Source organism: Pogoniulus pusillus, chromosome 6 (assembly GCF_015220805.1).
Source record: "Pogoniulus pusillus isolate bPogPus1 chromosome 6, bPogPus1.pri, whole genome shotgun sequence".
Taxonomy (NCBI): Eukaryota; Metazoa; Chordata; class Aves; order Piciformes; family Lybiidae; genus Pogoniulus; species Pogoniulus pusillus.
Window position 1 is genome coordinate 22768241 of NC_087269.1, and position 20133 is coordinate 22788373.

At 40.0% G+C, this 20133-nt stretch overlaps 1 protein-coding gene across 1 annotated transcript; it reads right to left on the reverse strand.

The window, feature by feature from the left end:
- Nucleotides 1-4577: 4577 nt before the first annotated feature.
- Nucleotides 4578-18362, reverse strand: MYOZ1 (myozenin 1). The gene is made up of 5 exons (XM_064144925.1): nucleotides 18287-18362; nucleotides 16578-16759; nucleotides 8131-8365; nucleotides 5643-5802; nucleotides 4578-4880 (listed from the first exon to the last, which is right to left on the reverse strand). The coding sequence occupies exons 1-5, from the start codon at nucleotides 18360-18362 to the stop codon at nucleotides 4649-4651; spliced, it is 885 nt and encodes a 294-aa protein (XP_064000995.1). The 3' UTR covers nucleotides 4578-4648.
- Nucleotides 18363-20133: the final 1771 nt, after the last annotated feature.

Here is a 20133-nt window from a genome sequence, read left to right on the forward strand (position 1 = left end):
ATCCTTGCATGGACTTGACATTTCAGTTTGGGGCTGGATGACCCTCATGAGAGCAGTAGATAAAGCAGCATTTTGACTGATCGTCACATTATTGACAAAAACTCTTGTAATATCACTAGTAATATTCTCAGTGACACTAAAACCAGCATAACCAAGAATGAAATCACCCCAGCTCCAGAACATGTTTGAAAGCTTAACTTTAGCCTTCTTAAAAACTACATGAAGTAAGAAATAACCAATTTGATCTTTGATCCAGTTGTACACAAAAAAACCAGAAAACAGGCCACACAGCAATCCCCACCAAGTACAATAGCTGCTTGATTAGCTTCATCTTAATTCCCAGAGCTGATTTCCACTCACTGAAATATCTAGCCCCACGTTGGGCGCCAATAAAAAAAATGTGATGGTTTGGGGGTTACCCCGCCCCCCCACACTTTTGTATTTGCCCCAGCTAACTCAGACGGACCCTGGGAATATAGATGAAGCAATTTATTTACAGCTAGCAGAATTTACAAGCAGCTATTTACAATATATACAGTTATATACAATTATATACAGAAATATACAAAGGATAAACAATACAAAAGCACAACTCCCCTCCCAGAAATCTGAGTCCCCAGGAGGGGCTCTCAAACCACCCCAACACCTCCCCCCGGCCCTCTCAACCTTACCCCAGTTCTCTGGAAGAAGAGAGGTGCAGCCAAGAGGTTAGGGAGCAAGGTTAGTAGGAGCAGGGTTAATGAGATGTGACCAGGTCTAAGGCAAAAGCAAGAGTGAGAGACAAAATGGAGAAGAAGTCTTTCTTCTTCCCAGAGTTCTCAGCGAGACTGTGAGAGAAGTTGACATCAATTGTTTTTCATTTCACTGCCCGTTATCTAGTTCTGTTACCAAAACATTCCAGCTTGCTTCAAACTAGCACAGGGGTCTATACACTATTCGTCCAGCAGAGTGGGCTGGGAACTGATTCTGCTCTATGGCAGAGGGAACAGATATTTACATAGGCATTTAAGCTTTTACTCACAATTCTGAGTAATCAATAATCACCCTCCGGGGCTACGTCACAGCCTATGCCTATTGTCCAAACTTCAGGGGATCTCTGCCCATGGACTTTGAGGCTGGAATCCTCCTGGCTTGAGGGGAAAGGATGAATCTTCGCAGTTTCTGGGGAAAGACAGTCTCCGACTTGGTTCTCCTGGCAAAGGATGCAATCTCTGCCTTGGTGCTTCTGGCTTGTTCTGGATGCTCTGTCCAGGGATTCTTAGCAGGCAGGAGGAGAATATCATGCTGTCTTAGCACAATGTAACACTGGCCAGACAGGCCGATCGCATGCAGACAATTCAGAGTCTACTTCCTGGTTAACTCAGTGGCAATGGTGCTTACTAGGCAATGACAGGCAGCGGGCATGCAAAGTGTGCATGGCTGGCTGCTTAGGGGTCTGAGCTTTGTTGGTAAATGGAGGCAATACAGGATCTGGTCCTGATAACACAGTGACGTGCAGGTGTGCACAGCTGGCTAGGAGATTATAGGCTCCACAAATATATATATATAGGCAGGCTTAAGTGATCTCTGCAAGTAAGGTACGCAGGCAGGGGAGTCCGCGCTGCAAGTGGGTCAGAGCATGAGAGCCTGAGCATCTGAGCATGGGGGTCTGAGCTATACAGGCGTGTCTGAGCATGGAGGTCTGAGCACGTTGTTTACCTGTGCACCCCTGTTTATTGAATGTGGGCCGAGATTAACGGCCCCTTTGGCCACTAGAATGGCCAATCAGGTTGGCAGTCAGCCAAACCTTACCATAATAGGCAAATGCCACTTGCTTGGACTTTCCCAAATATGGGAATCACATGGGCCTACACCAGGGAGACACAAGCTGGGTGTGTGGGGGCTTACACAACCTGTTTACAACCAGGGGTCCTGGCAGAAAAACATGTCCAGGCAGGGCAAGGCATAAATAAGCCTATTTTCGGGCCTACAAGCCCTCCACGACAGGTGTTTTTGTTTGGGGTGTTTGTTTGTTTGTTTGTTTGCTTAAGTAGAACTAATGATTGTTGTTATTATACTGGAATCATTTTGTATCATTGTCCAGGGATCTTAGATGCCCTGACCATCCTCACCTGGGACCTTTACTCCACTTACAGCCCAAAAAAACCATTTAAATTCAGTCTTGGGCCTGGGATCCTTGTCTGAGCTATGTTGTAGGAGTGCTGGCCTTCAATCTTTGCTCCTGGGTGGACCAGAGCCCTGTGTTGGAGGTAGCCTGTCTTCTAGATGGACTTTGGATAGTGTAGCTTGTGTCCAGCCCTGTCTCTTTGCTTCTGACCAGACTCTCTGGGTGGCCTGATTCATCCTCTTACCATGTCTGGGATGATTCATGGGCCCTGTCACAAGCACTCAGCCCATGCTCAGATGTGATGAGCTTGTGTGCTGCTTGGTGAGGGCACTGCCTGCACTGAGCTTGCCTGGGGTTCACCTCCCCTTGGAGCAGCCAGCCCTCTACAGCAGCATACTTGTGCAATTTGCCCATGATTTGGAATGCCTGCTACTGAAAATAGATCATGACATCCAGGTACCAAACTGTCTTGTTTCTGCTGCTTATGACTTATTTACCATGGAAGCAAAATTTATTTAATTTTTAAAAAAATCATTTAATTGTGTATTGCAGGAGTCTAAAACCCATGTCAGAAAACAGGAGGCAATTAATGGCATACTTGATGGGAAAATATTTTGCTTCATGTCATCCAATTTTCTTTGAAAATTTCTCTGTCTTTATGGAATTCTGGCATTCTCTTTGTAGCCTGGATTCTTGGAATAGAGTTAGAATATTTTTTGAAACTGAAAATAAATCTCTGCCTCCTAATTACAATGCAAATGAAAAAGCTAGGTTGATTAAAAATGTTACAAAACCCACAGCAACCTTTTCTCCAGACATATATCAAATAGAGAAAAAAAATTATAGTTTAGTAGAACATGAAAGTTTCACATTTAAATGTCTTTCACCAGTGAAATTTGCATGTATTTGTGTAGGGACTTTAAAAAAGGAAATCAGTGTGGGAAATGTCTTTTCAAGTAGTTTCTGGATCCATTTTATCCAAAGAAACAAAGCAAGTTTTTCAGAAAATTGCTTTTAACTCAAACTTAAGACACATTGTAGGAACATGTCAAAAAAGACAAGCTTTTTCTTTCTTGTTGAAATGTTCTTCAGATCACAATACCACTTAAATGCCATTAAGTTTAGTCACAGAAATGAGTTATAGATAATTTGCAATAATTTATTAGGACATAAAATATTCTTCATCCATTTCAGCAGAAAGGTTAGGAAACCATTCATTTCTTCTGTAGCTTGTTACTAACATAATTTTTAAGAGATCTCAGGTTAGCCTTGGCAGTAGCCTTTCAGAGGAGTGTAATATAGCCAACTTTGTAACTAAACAATAAAAATCAAATATATAGTAGCAAGGGTTTCTAGACAAGGAGAAAATCCTCTTAAACTAAAAGTACTTCAATGGAAACTGAGTCTATAAATAAGATGTTTACCCCTCTTCACAGGAGGAAATGTTGATTCAAAGAAGGCACCAGGACACAGATTTCCAAACAAGCCTCCATGTGGCCTGAGCTACAATATGGTAGTAAAACAGATTTAATGTAGTGCCTGAATTTCTTCCTATATTTGTGACGTTGATAAAACTTAGAAGAAATGGAATAGACTTTAATGCTGTATATTTAATAAGTAATATACTGTGACAAGTGTCAAATTACTTCTATTATAATTAAATCTCTGAGCAAGCTGATCTAGTTGAAAATGTCCCTGCCTACTGCACAGGGATTGGACTAGGTGGCCTTGAAAGGGTCCTTTCAACACAGACCATTCCATAACTTCATGAAAGCTTTTTCTTTCATGTCCTATAACTATCGGCAAGTCATCTCACCTGGGTGTGACTCCATTGCTTCCTCTGTCCTTGTTGCCTTCTTGATCTGTCTGTGTGAGGAAGAACCTGCTTAAGCTATTACCTATTTTATACTCTGGATAATTAGGGAATCTTAGGTGACGGTGAAATACTTTGTCTTCTGCACTAACAGGCTGTCTCACAGTTTTATCTCCGATGCTGTTACTTCCTGTATATTTCCCCTCAGAGTCATCATTCTTCACCAGTTTTGCAGTATTTATCCAACTCACTTGTGTACCTATCTTATGACCATCTCCATCAGTCCCCAGTCTTTCTTCTCATGCTAGCAGTCTAATTGTGAGATTGAAACTCTTGTTATTGCTAATTGTCAAGTTGATTCAGCATCATTCTTAAAAGAAAAAACACAAAGGCTTTTTTCTTCTGGTGATTTATTACTTCTTGATATATGACAAAACAGATTTATTATGGAGCAGACAGGCAGCATTTAGCATTGCTAAACAGAAAAACAGTTCCTAGTTTTGCCTTTTTATGCCCTGGGGAATAAAAAGCTCCTTTCCTTCAAACTGTTTCTTATATGGACCAACACTGCAACAAAAATAAGTTTAGAACTTTCTAGGAACTTGTCTGGGCTAAGTGCGAAAGAAAGAGCAGCCTGAAAGGACTGGAGTTGTGTTTTTCAGGTCCTTACTATCAACTTGCAAATAAAAGGGGCTGAGAAAAAAAAGGAAGGCTTTGGAGATAGGAATTTACAGCTCTTCTGTTTCACCACTTCTTGGAACATTGACATCAATATGGTACTCAGAGGAGTCTCCTGAAGACATCCAAGGTATTGGAGTTCTGTTGAAGGAGGGTCTTTTACTGAAATTTTGATTATATATCATGAGAGATTCTGGAATCAAAGGGCAAATATCAAATTGAGGCACTTTGAAGGTCATCCGTTTGGCTGCTTTCTCATAACCCCCGTAAGGCATTGCAGTCCTGGCACAGGGGAATACATGGAGTTAGCAACAGAGAATAGGTAAACAATGGGATTCAGAAAATCAATAATCAAAATTATTGAAACTGTAAATTTAACTACTGTTGCAGATAACTGGCCAGCAAATCCTTCCCAAGAAGGTACTAAACCAGATGTTAAAAAAAAAAAATCTTCTCTGCTTCCATGCACTTCCTTTACCCCTGTTTCATCGGTCCACTAAGCCACACACCTTTCACATCTGTTGGTACCCAGTATGTGTAGGAGGCAGAGGCTGCATTATTGCACAAATGAGTGGAGTTTGTATTAATCCTGGGTATTGATGTCCCAAAGCTATTGAAATGAGTGACCAAATTATATAGAAAGATTAACAGAAAATCGTTCCTGCCCTAGAAATATTTGTAAAACTTTCTGTTCTTCTCAGAAGCAGCAGGAAAATCCTGATTCTTATCTGAAGTGCTGTGCAGTATATATGGCTTCTGATCATAAGCAATTTTCCTGAACTCTTGAATGACTGTCTTCATAAACAGTGGCAAGCTAAATCTCCCTGGTCAAACGAGGTGAGAAAGAAAGTGCAATAGGACCAAAGTCCTCTTAGCCAGCTGCACCGATATTCTGTCCATAAGATGAATTAAAATCTCTAGCTATCAATGTACCTTTTCTTGGTAAGAGGATATTTACAATGCACAAGAGAGGAGGACTATGGCCAGGGTTATTGTCTTCTCTCATGCTAAGTAAAGTTGAATTGAATATCCAAGAAGACTCACCGGTTAAATGACTTGTAATGGGGGAAATCACCTTTGGGACTATATGACAGTAAGTCAATGGTGAAGTGACTTTTGTCCTCAGGGCTGATACCCATTGCTCGTTCCCACGGGGAGATGTAAGTTTTAAATATAGTGACTTTCTTGCCTCCTGACTTTCCATCTGTAAAAAGAGGAAGGTAAAACATTGTAGTTACACTGGTGTTAAAACTAGTTACGCTTAGTCTAAATAGTTTGCCTTTCTGTATTCTGCTATTGAAGTTGAGACACCAACTTTGTTTCCACATTCTGCAACTCCTAGATCAAGTTCAAAATTCTATGATTAGATTTTTCTTTAAAAAGACTGTTGTACACTATTTCTGTCCTTATCCAGAAAAGCAGATTTTGGCACAGTCTAAGAGCCACTTGTCCAGGAATTTGCATTACAGCATCTATTTGAAGCCTAATTTGTCCTTCTTCTCTCTGACTGCTCAGATAGAAACCTCCTACCTCAAGAACCAATGTACTTACCCCATCATCTTTTTTCACTACCCTGGGGTAAGCTTTATAAAAGGCATAATTTACAGACATAAGCCATCTGTCTAAATCTTGCCATCATCATCATCAAAAGCAACAAATAAAGTTTTAAACTGTAAACTCCAAAACTAGGCTGAGTCTTTGAAGTTTGCTCTAAATGACCAAAACATTTTAAGTACCCTATTTTAGGGTCAAGGCAACCCACAACGATCTTAATTATTGTCTTCCTCAGTAGTCTATTCTTGAGTATTCTAAAATGACCATCCCCTTTGACTCAGTATTTTTATAAGTTGGCATTTTCTTTGTTGTTACATGAACAGGCATTAATATTTTCCCCCTCCTGAACAAGGATGTATAGAGGCAAGTCGGGTGTAGCCTCGGCATGGCTAAACACAGTTTGAAAATACAGTGCAGTATCTCTCTGAAAGCTAAAATCCTGTCAAGGACAGAATTACACTTTGCTGTAAAGTCAGATAGTTGATTGCTAGAAATTTTAGATTATCTTCTAGCTGCTCCATTAAGCAAATTAGACCAAAAAAAAAAATTAATTCTGTATGCCTCTTATTTTGTTGGGGTTTTGGTTTTGTTTTGTTTTGGTTTTGGTTGGTTGTTGTTGTTTTTTTCCCAGTTTGGTATAATGTCACCTTCCTATGAGGAACATCATTTGTATGTTGGTATGTAGCACACTTTGCAGATTCTCATCCTTCATAAACCTTAAAACTCCTGGGCAAGGACATCTGCTTAGCTTGATTAGGGCAGATAAAAATAGGTAAATGGAGGTAAACATTCTGATGCTTTCATCTTCTCTTGAAAGGTGCTATAGGCTGTGAGGAAAAGGTGAATTCTTATGAAGTGGCAAAGAATGAAAACTGCTATTATTGTCTGAAACTTTATCACATCTTATTTCTTTGTCTTGCTTATTTTCTTCAAACCTTGCCAAATCCTGGGCTTTCCTGGTTTCAGAGAATTGCAGACATGTACAAGAATCTAATTTTTGTTTAAAAAGGCAAACAAATATAGTTCCATCTCTCTGTGTGAAAGACACAAATTAAGTGCTTTAGAAGTAGATTGATTTCTAGAGTTGAAAAATAAAAGCTGTGGTGCATTTCTGCAGTAAAATCTACGGGATTATATTAATCCTCCTCCTTCCCACACATAGGATAACAATAGAGAAAAATCTATAGGAAGGCAGAGAGTTTATACAGATTTCTTTTTCACAGAGATTTCTCAGAAATGTAAAAGATGACTCCAATGTAAAATGTGTGTTCTCCCAGAATATAAATTTAGAACCTTGGATATTACAAGTCATTAATTTGGTCATTTATAACAATAGTTCCCATTTCCCAAGCAGATTTGCTTTTTTGTTGTAAAATCCTATAGGGATTGTTAAAGTAATGATTTCACCTGCTCATTCTCATAGAAGGGATTTGTTTCTAGAGGTTTCTGGCCAAACTAAACAGGATAAAATTATGCAAAGACTAAATCCAATGAAAAAAAGCTTTCTCTCATTAAGATATTGCTTGAGTAGACTACTGGTGATTACCAGATAACTTTCTGAAATACTGCTGTTCCTTTCTGAAGATTATTCCAAAAGTGCTGTCCTGTGAAAGCAGGACATAGATACTTGAAAATGATGTGTCCAGGAAGACCACTGAACTGAAGAGCTAGTACTGCTATCTCCAGCAGTGTTCACCCTTATGTGAAATACTTTAAAGGAAAGGATGTGCCATACTGGCTTACTGCTATATCAACTGCAGAAGCTCAGTAGTTAAGTTCCCTATAATTTCTTTGGTCCAGCCAAGAAAGATGCATGCCAACAAAACTATCAAGTTAAAGGCAGTTCAACTTCTTTGCAATGAAGCTTAGTTTAGAAGAATTCAGGGTTTAGTCATATTAATTTACTTGCCCCTAAGAGTAAGGTTGCCAAAGCTCTGAGAGCTTTTGCTGTTTCTTGTTCTTGCAGAGAGATACTTGCCTTTTTCAGTACCATCACCTCCTTTTCCACCACTTCCAGCCGATCCCCCAACACACTCCCCTTCGCAGTCCCCAGAGCCTCCTTTGCTTCCAGGCCTAGGAGAACCAGCAGGATACTGCTGCTTACTGGAGCCATGCTGCCCAGCAGTCACTCCTCCTACCATCCGCCCATGGACATAGCCATGAGCATCTTCCCCATAATGCCCTCCTGGTGGAATGAACTTCTGAAAGTGATCCTAGGGCAGGAGAAAAGAGAGTGGGAATTCTTGTTACAGAGCATGGTCTATTCACAATTGATGGTTAGGTCCCAGAACGTGAACTCCCGAGTGTCCATAATCTGGCTAGTTTTGTGTCTCAATTACAAAACCAGTGGCAGAAATTCATGTGAGTTATTCTTTATGTTCCATATAGGAGCAGTTGTACAACAGCAGCAAGGGCAATGGAAGCACACCTTCTAATGGACACCTCTGTTATTTTATACAATCAGAGTGAGAAGAAGGGGATCTGTATATTGCATACAGCAGTGATCAGTATGAAATACAGGATGAAGGGAAAGGAAATACAAGTTTTGCCAGAGCAGGTAAAGGTCCAGTCAAAAATACACAGGCTAACCTGTGGGAAAGCATGTCAAGGTTAAAATAACCCAGCAAATCCACTGATTACAGTGTGGAAGTATTATAGAGCACCAGAACAATGGGGTACCTGTGACAACATAGAAGCCTGGAAGATGACTGCCAATATATCTGTTTTCCATATATTTGAAGGCCTGCATGGGGAGAGGTATTTACATGATGAAAAAGTTAGTAGCCTGGGAAACTGTGAATGACATCAGGACACCACAAGAAAAAAAAAGTTTTGTTTGTAGCAATACATGCATTAATAAACCATGTCTAACCAGCCAAAAGGCAAAAAAGCAAGCTGTTTCCATCAGTAAAATCAAGTTGGTCTTATTTTCCAGGTCATTCACTCTGCCCATTCCAGGCTAGAAGTCACAATCCCTGCAGTACGTAGTAAAGGGGCAATTATCCCATGCAGGATTTACAGACCCTGCAATGCCAGCGCAAGGTCCTGCCTGTGCATACATCAAGTTTAATGAATACTTGTGTGGAAGAGAACTGATATAATGCATTCAGAAAAACGTTTTATGTATTGGTCATAAGTGAGATCAAAGCTTGACTCCAGTCAGATATAAAAAAGTTTCTCTTGTGTATTATAGTCCACACAGCCATATAATATAAGTAACCTGGATTATATATCACGTAAGGTCTTTCCCATTGGCTTAGAGGATTGGCTGCAGATGCACAAAGACACAACAGATACAGCTGAAGCAAATGAATCTGTGGTTCCTTATTCTGCAATTCTTCTTGTATAAACTCATTTTGGGCAGTCAACAGGAGTCAGGTGCCAACTTCAAGGCTGGCTTTGAAAGGGTTAAAGGTTTCTCAGGGTTCTTATACCTAGCAGTTTAGCAAAAAGAAGCTGTCCAGGCTGTAAACAGGCTTCCAAGGCCAGCTGTTCAGTCAGCTAAAAATAGATGAGACGTGAAAACCCCACAAGACTGAAGGCAGAATTATCTAACTCTATGCTCCTTGTGTCTCCAGCAACAGTGTCCAGAGTTTCACAGCAGGTCACCAGGCTGCAACCCAGGCAAGCAGCCAGCTAAAGGCTGAAGCTGCAGAGCTGGTGCCCCCGGGGCCTTTAGGGACTGTCTGTCCTTTTGGTAGCTGCAGGGAATTCCCTTTTTAGGAGCAGAGGAGATAATGTTCCCGTGAATGTCAGGAAGCCCTGAGAGGAGAGAGGATTGTGAGCATTAAGCTGTGCACAGCAGCTAGCAGGGTGATCTGTTCAATTATGCGTGTGAGCTATGTAGCTGTAAAAAGGCACACTTTTAAAAAACAGGGTACTTTGAGCGGTAGGGGTCAGAATGAGGTTATTCTCAAAATGCTAATATATATGCAAGGTTGATGCTTCTGCTGATTTGCTCTGTAATTTCAAAACGTGAGTTGCATCTGTTTTACTTCAAGTTTCACCTATGCTGTGTGCCTTTCCTGAGAATTAAATACTTATTTGTCTTTTCCTCTGGTTGCTTACATTCACACTCTGGTAAAACAAAATATAACAAACCCAAAGAAACAAAAAAGCCCCAACAAACCAACCAACCAAGCGAAAAAATCACAAAACATCAGCGTAACATGAAGTACAGTAAAAAGGGCTGGTTTAATTTTGTGCACAGCAGTATTTGCTGTGACCAGGAAGGGGCATTATTGTCAGGTGGTGTTATTTTAAGTTGCAGTATTATCACTAAGCAGGAGTGAAGTTTCTCTGAAACACAAGGTCTCCCTCAGGAAAGCCACACCTAAGTTTTACTTCACTGCAAATAAAATTATTTTTATTGGTCTCAGGTTAGATCATTATTCTTCATGGACCCACTAGTAAACAGACATCTCCATTCAGGTAGAATAGGTGTATTTTCCATGCAATACCCTAATCTACTCACCTGCTAGAATAAAAATACAACCTGCTTTAGTTTGGCCACCACCATAGATTGTCTTGGCTCAATTTAACAGGAGGGAAAGGCAAATTCCTCATTTTGAAATCTTGAACCTCAGTGGATTAAAATTAGCTTGTTCCAAGACAGCTTCAAGCAGGAGTCTCATTGTAGTCAAAGCTGGGTAGGTGCAACTTTGTCTTCAGTACTTAGAGCATACTTCTGTTCAGGGTGTGCAAAGTGAAATACAGCTTACACTACAGGGAAATTCATGTCTTGGGTCACTTTTAACAGCATGTGGAGCTTTTATGTGTGTGCATATTCTCATCACAAAACTGGCCTTTCAGGTAGGGTTGATTGACCCTGTTGGTATATCTCAGGGGAGAAGCCAAGAAGTGTCCATTGAGAAGGCTGATAACCTCCTGTTGGCTCTGCAGGCAGATCACACAGTTTCTCTGCGGTAGAGTCTGCCCTGTCTGTATGTTACTGGAGGTAGTGGATGTTATCAGTCTCTCAGCATCCCTAAAACCACATTAACAAGGAAACAACTGTGGCAAGTTCATGTGATGTATAGTTCCCTGGGTTGGCTAAACAAATTGGGCTTGTGTCTTTGAAGTTCTCAGTGTCAGCAAGCACCTTATCCTGCAGGCTGGGTGCCTAGATGGATGAATTCTGTGTTCTCTGGAGCTACTGCATTTGTCTCAAGATAAATAAATAATGAAAGATGATCCAACGAATGGAGCAGAGGTCTCTTAAGTATCTCAAGGCTTTGACATCACTGGAGGCAGTCCCCGAGAGGAGACACTGTGTGCTCCCTATCAGCTCCTTGCTGTGCCCTAAAAAGAATGATTGAGGCTACCAAATGTGTTTCTATTTCCACCTCACTGATAAAGAGCTTCCCAAAGGTTCAATGCCTGTGTGGTTACTAACACTTCTGAAGTTACTGTGTCCTCTCAGTGGCAGCCACTCAAATGCTCCTTAATGGTGGGATGGGAGATTTAAAACTCAGACACTTGGAGAGTCTCAGAGGCTGCCTGCTGTTTTTATCAAAGTGTATGTCTCAGTCCATAGTTTGGAGTTGCATAGCCTATGATGATCCTTAAAAAAGGATGAAAATGAATGCAGTCTCAGCTACTAACGTGTCCTAATCTAATTTCTTTTTTAAAACATGCTCCCTTTAGAGGCAAAGCAGGCTGAACTCCTGCTTTCTATTTCTAGGTCTACTTCTGACTCGTTACTTAATCATAAGCAAATTATTTTTTACCTCTATGCCTGAATTTACCCATGTAAGTAATAAGAAATTTCATCTAATACTACCCAATATTATTTATATATTATTTGTAACATATCATATATCTTATTTTATATCATCCTTGCACTATTTTCTCATACTGCCCTAACAAACTACTGTGAAAAAAAAAAAGCTTTCCTTCTCTCATATTGCTGTTTCCATACCTGTCACTTCTTGAGCAGATGGCATACTTCATGTTCACTCTTACCAGCTTTGGGTATAGTTTGGACATCTAGGTCTTCTGTACCTATCCATCTCCAGAACATCAAGGCTCAGTTTGTTAGAAAAGTTACACGTCAGCAAACTCTCTCCAACTGGGTCATAACTTGAGACTGTCATATCTCAGCTTATGATTATCCTGTAACATTTACTAAAGAAGTTGAATATTCCCTACAGAACAGACTTCCCAGAAAGAATGTTTTTTTCCTAACACTTTTTTAACTCTACCTCCAGTGATCTTGATTGGCATTCTTCTAAGTACACTAAGGGACAAACAGAACCATGCTTGCACATTAAACCAAGTAGCTGCATGATAACATCTCTGTTCCTCCATCCTTATGCTTTCTTTCACACACTGTATCCTGTCTGGATATTTAACGTTTGAGATCTCTGAAGCAGGTTGTTTGTGTCCTTCTATCTCCTGAGAAGCCCACTTTTGGTGGTGTAACATTAACCACTTCCATTTTCTTTCTGCCACCTCTGCTTACTCCTCCAAATTCTGGTTCAGCAGCAAAAGGAATACAGGGTAACTCATGCCATTATCCAGAAGAAAAAGAATCCAGTTCTTTAACCCTTTTTCACTTATGTTTTGTTCCACAGTTGGTGTCTCAGCTTATCTGAAGAGGCTTCTTGAACTGAAGTCCAGCAGAAATTACTTGCTGAAACATTTGGCTTGTTTGCATACAAGCATTGCCGAGGTGTGGAGACCACATTTATTTTAGTTTGTGGGCAAGTCTGAGAAAGTATCACAGTGGTTTTTTTTCTTCATGGGTCTGGGGTTTCCGATGCACTATTGCTAATAATTCTCTACTCAGATGCTGGTTCTTTTATCTTGCTAATGTTTTGAATTTAAGATCTGATAAGTAAAGCAGAAAGAGGAAGGGGGGGAAAAAGACAAAAGAAAGAAAAGGCAAACCAAGTCTTTCTATAAATTATCTCCTGCATGTGACCCAAATCAGGCCACAGGTTTTTACTAGCAGAAGGTCTGTTTTTAAGGTTCCTTACTGGAAGAAAAACAGCGTAACAGCAGCACCCAAATACTTATGGTTATATTTTCAGTTTCCACTTGATAGCAAGGTCTTACACAGAGGTTCCCAAAGGAAAGGTGGAACCTCAAGAGGAGGTAGGGCAATAATGAGTGGGGCTGTAAGGCCAAGAATCAGTTTCATATGATCTTGATGTGTTTGAAGCCAAACAAATTTAGCATTATGAAGTGAAAGAAAGGTCTATGAACTGCTGTCCTATTAATTGATGAAAAAGGAAGCAGGATTTTGGAGACCAGATCTCCATGATTTGGGGTGATTCATTAATCTATTCCAAGGTTCATTTTCACTATTAAAAAAAAAAAAAAGTAGGAAAAAATAGAAAAAAATTAGTAATTTAATTCATACTATAGTTGCTGAGGTGTTACAGTAATAGAGAACATAGAAGGATTCATCAGGATTTCTTTGTGATCTTTAGTCAGTAGTAAATTGCATCTTGCAGCTCCACAGTGCAGTTGATAATATCCTCTGAGACATGGACAGAACTACAGTTCCTGTGACAGGGTGGCATAGCCTGGGGCAAGAAGAATAAATCCTTCTTCAGATTTTCTAAAGATGGCTCAACAGAGTCCAGCTTCCCTAGCACAGCACCAAACAAGGAGGATATCACATGATCTCTCCTTTTGGCAAGGTATCAGTGGGCTAAGAATGTCAAACTCAGCTCTCTCAAAAAAGCATCCCCATCTACAGTATATTTGCAAGAGAAGAAGCTCATAATACTGAACACAGGTAGGAAGTGCATTTCATTTTGTGAGGAACTGGCAGGCATTTTGACTGTGGGCTTAGCTAACATTTGCCTGTAACTGGATGAATACGCACAATATGTATGTTTTCTCTACCAGAAGTAAGGAGAAAGATCTGATTGTCCAGTGTCATTGTTTAGGTGGAGGTGAAGGAGAAGAGAAGCAGGAGAATGGATCTGCTGAAATCCTCCTTCTGTGGAAGGTCTATGACTACAGTACAGGCTATTTCTGGGACCCCTTACATAGTTTGGAATCTTCCTCTTTGTGTATTTTTATATTACAGTACCCTACTGTTAAAGTTTTACTGGGGGAAAGAAATTACCTATACTCCATCAGAGACCTTTCTTGTTCTGCTTTGCTGAGGGTGTCCTGAGAATATTTTAGGACAGTTAAGAAATCTGTGACATAAGAGCAGAAAACACAATACAAGCTTTGAATTCTCTGTCCCACAAAATTAAAATCACAAAGACTTATTTAGGATGGGGAGCAAAGGATGTGAAATAACTGGGAGGGGGAAGTGATGGGAAGCAGTAGGAATTCTTTGACATTATCTTCCACAGTTTCCTTTTGTTTAAGCCTTCTTTTCTGCAGCTTTGAACAGAGTCAGGAGTAAGAAAGGAAATTAACAGAAAGATAATCAAAAGGGCTTTTTAATTAAAGTTATTTGGTGCTAAAGTTAGGCACTGTCCTGATGGCATGAAAGTTCATAGTGAGGCGGCAGATCTTGGGCCTCCACTTGTGCAAGAGCAACCAGCCCTCTGAGACAGCAGTTCAGTTGCTGTGATCACTCAGCTCTTCTTCTTACTGCTCTGACTGCAGTAAGATGAGAACAGTTGCACACAGAGGCAGCAGAAGTGGCTTGTCAGAGTCCTTGCACAAAGCACACAGGGCAGCCAGCAAGTGGTAGCCATTGTGATACTGCTAAATTGGTCCTAAGAAAGGAGTCTAGGGCAGACTGAAGTCTTCCTGCACTGGCCAATGGAGTTTTGTCATTTGTGCTATGAAGAAAGACAGCCCCAAAAGTGAATCTTGCTGCTGTTTGGAGACCATGACACTGTTCTCATATAGCAAAGCCATTAAGAAAATCCTAGGCTTGGTAGGGCCTAGTCTAACCTTCAGATACATTTCTCCATAGCGCAGTATTTTACAGCCTTGCTCAAAGAGAAAGGGATGTTGTTACAGAAAAGAGAAGATTCACTACAGAAAAGGTGTGGTGCAAATGAATAAACAAAGTAGGGAAAACAGCAAAAAAGAAGTGATCACCATCACCTTTGTAGTATAAGTCTTGGATGGACTTTTTGTGTGTCCAGTTTTGAGTCAGTCACAGCTCATTTGTTTTGTATTTCTCTGACTGGATACCCTCACATTTTTGAAAGTTTTGACTTCCATTTTTTATTCCACCACTTTATATTTTCTCACTCCTCACTGCAGCAGATTTTGACATATGAACTTAGCCCTCATATGTTTTCGAAGCTTTGAGATTGCTGAGCATTTCTCTAGTATTTTCATCTCTTAAGGCCAAGCTCATCATTCATTCTCACATCCATTCTAGGAGATAACCCACTGAAGAGATGAACTACTTAAAGCAGAAAGAGATTAAGAAACTGTCCGAAGTCTAACACCAGATATGCTTGCTGTGTCTCTGGTCTGTTATCCTTGATCTGTAATCTGACACTCTGTTGTAATTTTAAGTACTTCTGTTTGATTTTTTTCAAGCATCTTTCCACATCCTGCTTCCCAAATTGCAATTTTTAGAAGTGAACTATAAAGATTTATTACTGCTGCTTTTGAAAACATCAGAGAGATAAAACAATGCCATATTTTTGTTTTGCAGCATTATTTTCTTCAGCTTGACTTTTGTTACTTTGCTTGAATTTCCTTGGACTGGAAACTAGATGCCATAAAGGGATAAAATAACACCAAATAAAATGTAAATAACATCAGAAGACAAGGTGCCACATCAAGATGCATATGAACCTGAAACATTCTCTGTTTGTTGTACTGAACTTCTGACAGTCATGCAAAAGGAGAGTTTAATCTGTAAAAGTTTTAGTTGTCTTCAGAAAACTTTACACCAGCACCTAAATGTAGAGAGAAGTTCAAAGATTAAATAAAAACTCATGGGAAAGGAGGAAGAAATGTCTTCATTTGTACTATAGGAATAATTTCTTTTATCTGAGAGGAAAATACTCCAGAAGAAAACAAACATAACTTCTTGCAAATAAATTGCAGGTATTGCAATCTCAGATTAGAATTTTCATTTATGTAACTTCTTGCATAAATGAGCCCAGCTGGAAGCATAGAAGTATATTCTAGGATAAAAACAGAATGGCACCTACTGGAGTTGAAGTCAGACCTGGGTAGATCATATCCATCTTGCAAAGAAGAAATGGAACATGTACAAAATCAATTACTTGTGTCCTGTGCAGCTCTGAACACACATACCCTTGTTACTCAGTACTGAATTTTCCTGTGCTTCTGTGTGTGTGATACCAAGTGTTTTCCAAAGGAAACTTAATGCTGCTGCCAGAAGGAAATACAAATTGTGTGTTCATATAATTGCAGGCTTCTTCTGCACATTTTTCCCCAACCCCAGCCCATGCACATACAGTATTGTTTGCTCTGGGTGTATGGTGCAGCATTTAGATTTAATCTCTGACCTACCACAGAACTGTCAGTGAAGGCATCAGGGTTATTCTCATAAATGAACTTCTCCACCCTCAGTTGACGTAATTTGAACATCTTGGATCCTTTGTTAGTGAGGAGGGAAAGCTCTTCTAGCATCACATCTCTGGGGATGCTGATCTTCTTCCCCAGGTTCAGCTTGGACACCTCTTGTGGCATGACTACAAAACATACAAAATGAGACGCTTTAGAAAGTGCTCTGGGCCAAGTCTCCTATTCATTGCCTCAAAGCAGCCAGATTCCCTTCTAAATTAATTTTTCGGGAAATACCCTTATCCAGGGTTCAGCTGGCTGTCTTAATTGGTGTTTCCTTCCTAGCCAAAACCTGGACACCTCTGCACCAAATTTTTACATAGATGACACTTTGTATACAGATGGATGGAATTCACTCTGGGCTGCAATCAAGGCAAATCAGAACAGAGAAAAGGTGCATAAAGATGGGCAAGACGCATGTGCCCCACATCCAAAGCACTTCAGTCAGTGCAGAAGGATTCCTTAGTACTGCCTCAAAATGCACCACAACTGTGGTTCCTGCCCTACTCTTGCCTCCCCTCCTAGGAGGGAAAGTTCCCATGACATGCTTTGGTTTAAACATTATCCTAAACCCATGGTAAGATGCAGTGTTTTTATATCTATTTGTTTGTTTGTTTTAAGGAGAATTTTGAAAAGGGAAAAATAGCTGAAAGTCTCTTCAAGTCTTAATACACTGGTTACTCTAAATGTCTTTTTCTATTTAATTGAGTGCTACCGATTCTCCATGAAAACAATGGATTTGAACATTTTCAGTGTAAAAATTATGCAGAAATGCAGTTAAAGCTTTTTGTTCAGAACAAGCAAATTTTCCTAGGCCTTCTTCTTTGTGATAATGAGAAAGATTAAAACCTTTTTGCCACCTTTATGTCTCATTTACAACAGAGAATTTATCTCCATCCTTAAACTGGAATAAAACTGGTATAAATCCACTGATTTTATTAGAGATTCTCTGAAGATTTTTTTTCCCCAGAATGCCACACACTTTTATACAGCACCACTTCATAGCACAGGAGGAAATGTCCTTTAACTGAAAATTCTAAAAAACCTCTAAGACTGTACCCTGGCTAAGAAGTTTCTACATCACTTTTGGAGGGTGGAAGAAGGGGATAGCATTGAATTACTACTTTTGAAAACCTCTAAAAACCTTCCCCATGCTGTTAAAAGTAAACAGAAGATAAGGATACCACAGTTAATTAAAAATCACCCTATTCAATAGAAAGAAGTGCCCCAAGCTTTGACTTTTTCAGCTGGAATCAAGGGAATCCTTTCCCATAGAGTGAAAACAAATTAGAGAGAAAGGTTATAAAAGAGAGAACAACACAGAATAACACTAGGCACTGCAGTGTTTATACCTGCAAAGGATAATCTGTTTCCATTCACAATGATATGCATCCAGATGAATGCTGCAGAAGAATGTGAGTTTACACAGTGTAATCTAGGTGAACATCTGACCTGAGTGCATGTGTGTCTAATGCTTTTGAACAGTAAATTAGAAAATGTGATGTAGTTGAAGTCTGAGCTTTGGTAATGTTTGTGGCTCTGCCTCCTGGTATATTTGCTGCATGTCTTGCTCTGGGAGTTCAGTCAGACAGAGTGTGAAATTTTAAAGGCTGAAATCCAAACAATTCTCATGTGTGCAGTTATGCATGTCTTACCTTCATCTGTCAGCTTCACAATGAGTTTAGTGGGCTTTTTTCTTTTAACAGGAGCAGGAGTCCCTGCAAGGGGCATTCCCAAAAAGGGTTCTCTGCTTTGCTCTAAACACACAAGGAAATGGAGAATGAAACACTGGAAAGGTATTTCTTGCCTCACTCTCTTACTTGCCATCTACAGTTAAGAGACACACTGCCTTAATTTTACACAGATTCTTTGCTATCCCTTCCACATGGAGGAGCTAGTCAATGGTATTATCCATACAGTGGTACCACAAATAGGCCATTTTGCTGTTATTTGGAGACTTGGCATTATGACACAAAATATGGCAACAGGTCACAGTAGAAGCATTGCCAAGGTGCCACATAGCATTGTCATCCAAAATAGGCATTTTAATTGCAACATGGTAGTCTCACAGCATCTATGTGTGTTGCAGTCATACTCTGTTACCATCTTGTGCTGCAGTAACAGAATGCCAGTTTGAAAATACAGTTCGAAAATGTGCTCTGTCATACCTTATTATCATACCATGCAGTTATCATTAGATGGTTATGTGTATATTTGTATAAAGATGTTTGATTTGTGGGTTATTTGAGAGCATTCTGAATAATGTGCAAGTTTGGTCTGGATATTGAGACAGTACTATTAGAATTAGAATTCAGAAAACTGCTAAATGGCAAGTTCTGGAAAAAAATGAAGTAAGAAACCAAAAAAAAACCCTCAGTAATTCTGTCTTTTATGATTGCTTTTGTGATTGTTCTGTTACAGAAGGCACAGGCAGGCTTTCTAAAAGAAAACCTGTTCACCAAATTTATTTCAAGTCATATCTGATTCTTCTGTATTGTTCTTATTGCATATCATTTTGGAAGGGTAAAGGAGGGGAAGAGAGAGATCTCTTGTGGTACAGAGTTCTCCATCTCTGTCTCTAGACAGGATGAGAGATCTGTACAGCAAAGTCAGGGCAATTGAGGAGAAATATCAGCAATTCCACTTCAAGCAGATTTTCAAAGTTCTTCTTTGACGTTATCACACATAACACGCAAGGGAAGGCAAATATCTTGCTTTCACTTCAGCACTATCCACACCCAAACAATAGCATATAGGAGGACAGATCCTCACCTACTATTGTATTTTTTGTATGAATACAATACAAATTAAAAAGAGCAAAGACCATTGGCTTCAGGAATAGCAGTATCTAACCATCTCTGTGCTTGTGCTTCTTTGCACTCTGATTCCTTAAAATTTCAGAACTGAAGACATTAAGTGTATTTTAAAACTAGCTAACAAACAGCTGCCTTCATGAGTTTGTATACTGCCTTTGTGATCAAGACATGTGTTATCTCCTTTGTATTTTGCAGTTTCATTCCTCCATTGCTCTATTTGCAACATGATTTTGGTGTGGTGTGGTGTTAGTAACTGCTGAAAGAAACCCAGCCACAGTAAACTGGCTCCAGTGCCACTGGAAGGTACTCTCTTGGATTACTTGTTCTTTCAGATTTCCAAGCTTCTCTTTTTACTGAGATGCTGCCTATGTAGTTCACATCATAAAAGAGTCCATCATGATGTATTCCCAAAGCAAGCACAAGCAGGTGCAGCCATAGAGCGTGCGCTGCACATTTTGCTCAAGCAGCCAGACATCTGTTTGGCTATATAAAAGAAACAGGCCCTGCTTGACAGGAAAAGGGCAATGTTGCCAGGAGGGGGTGGGGTGGGAGATTATGGCCCTTCTGATGTGTCATAAGACTGGCAAAATCGAGGAAAATATTCTGTATGCCCCGAACATGGTCGCCCTGAGGCTTCTCCAGCACACCCATTCCTACAGAGCACCGAAGGAAGTCCGTCCCATTCT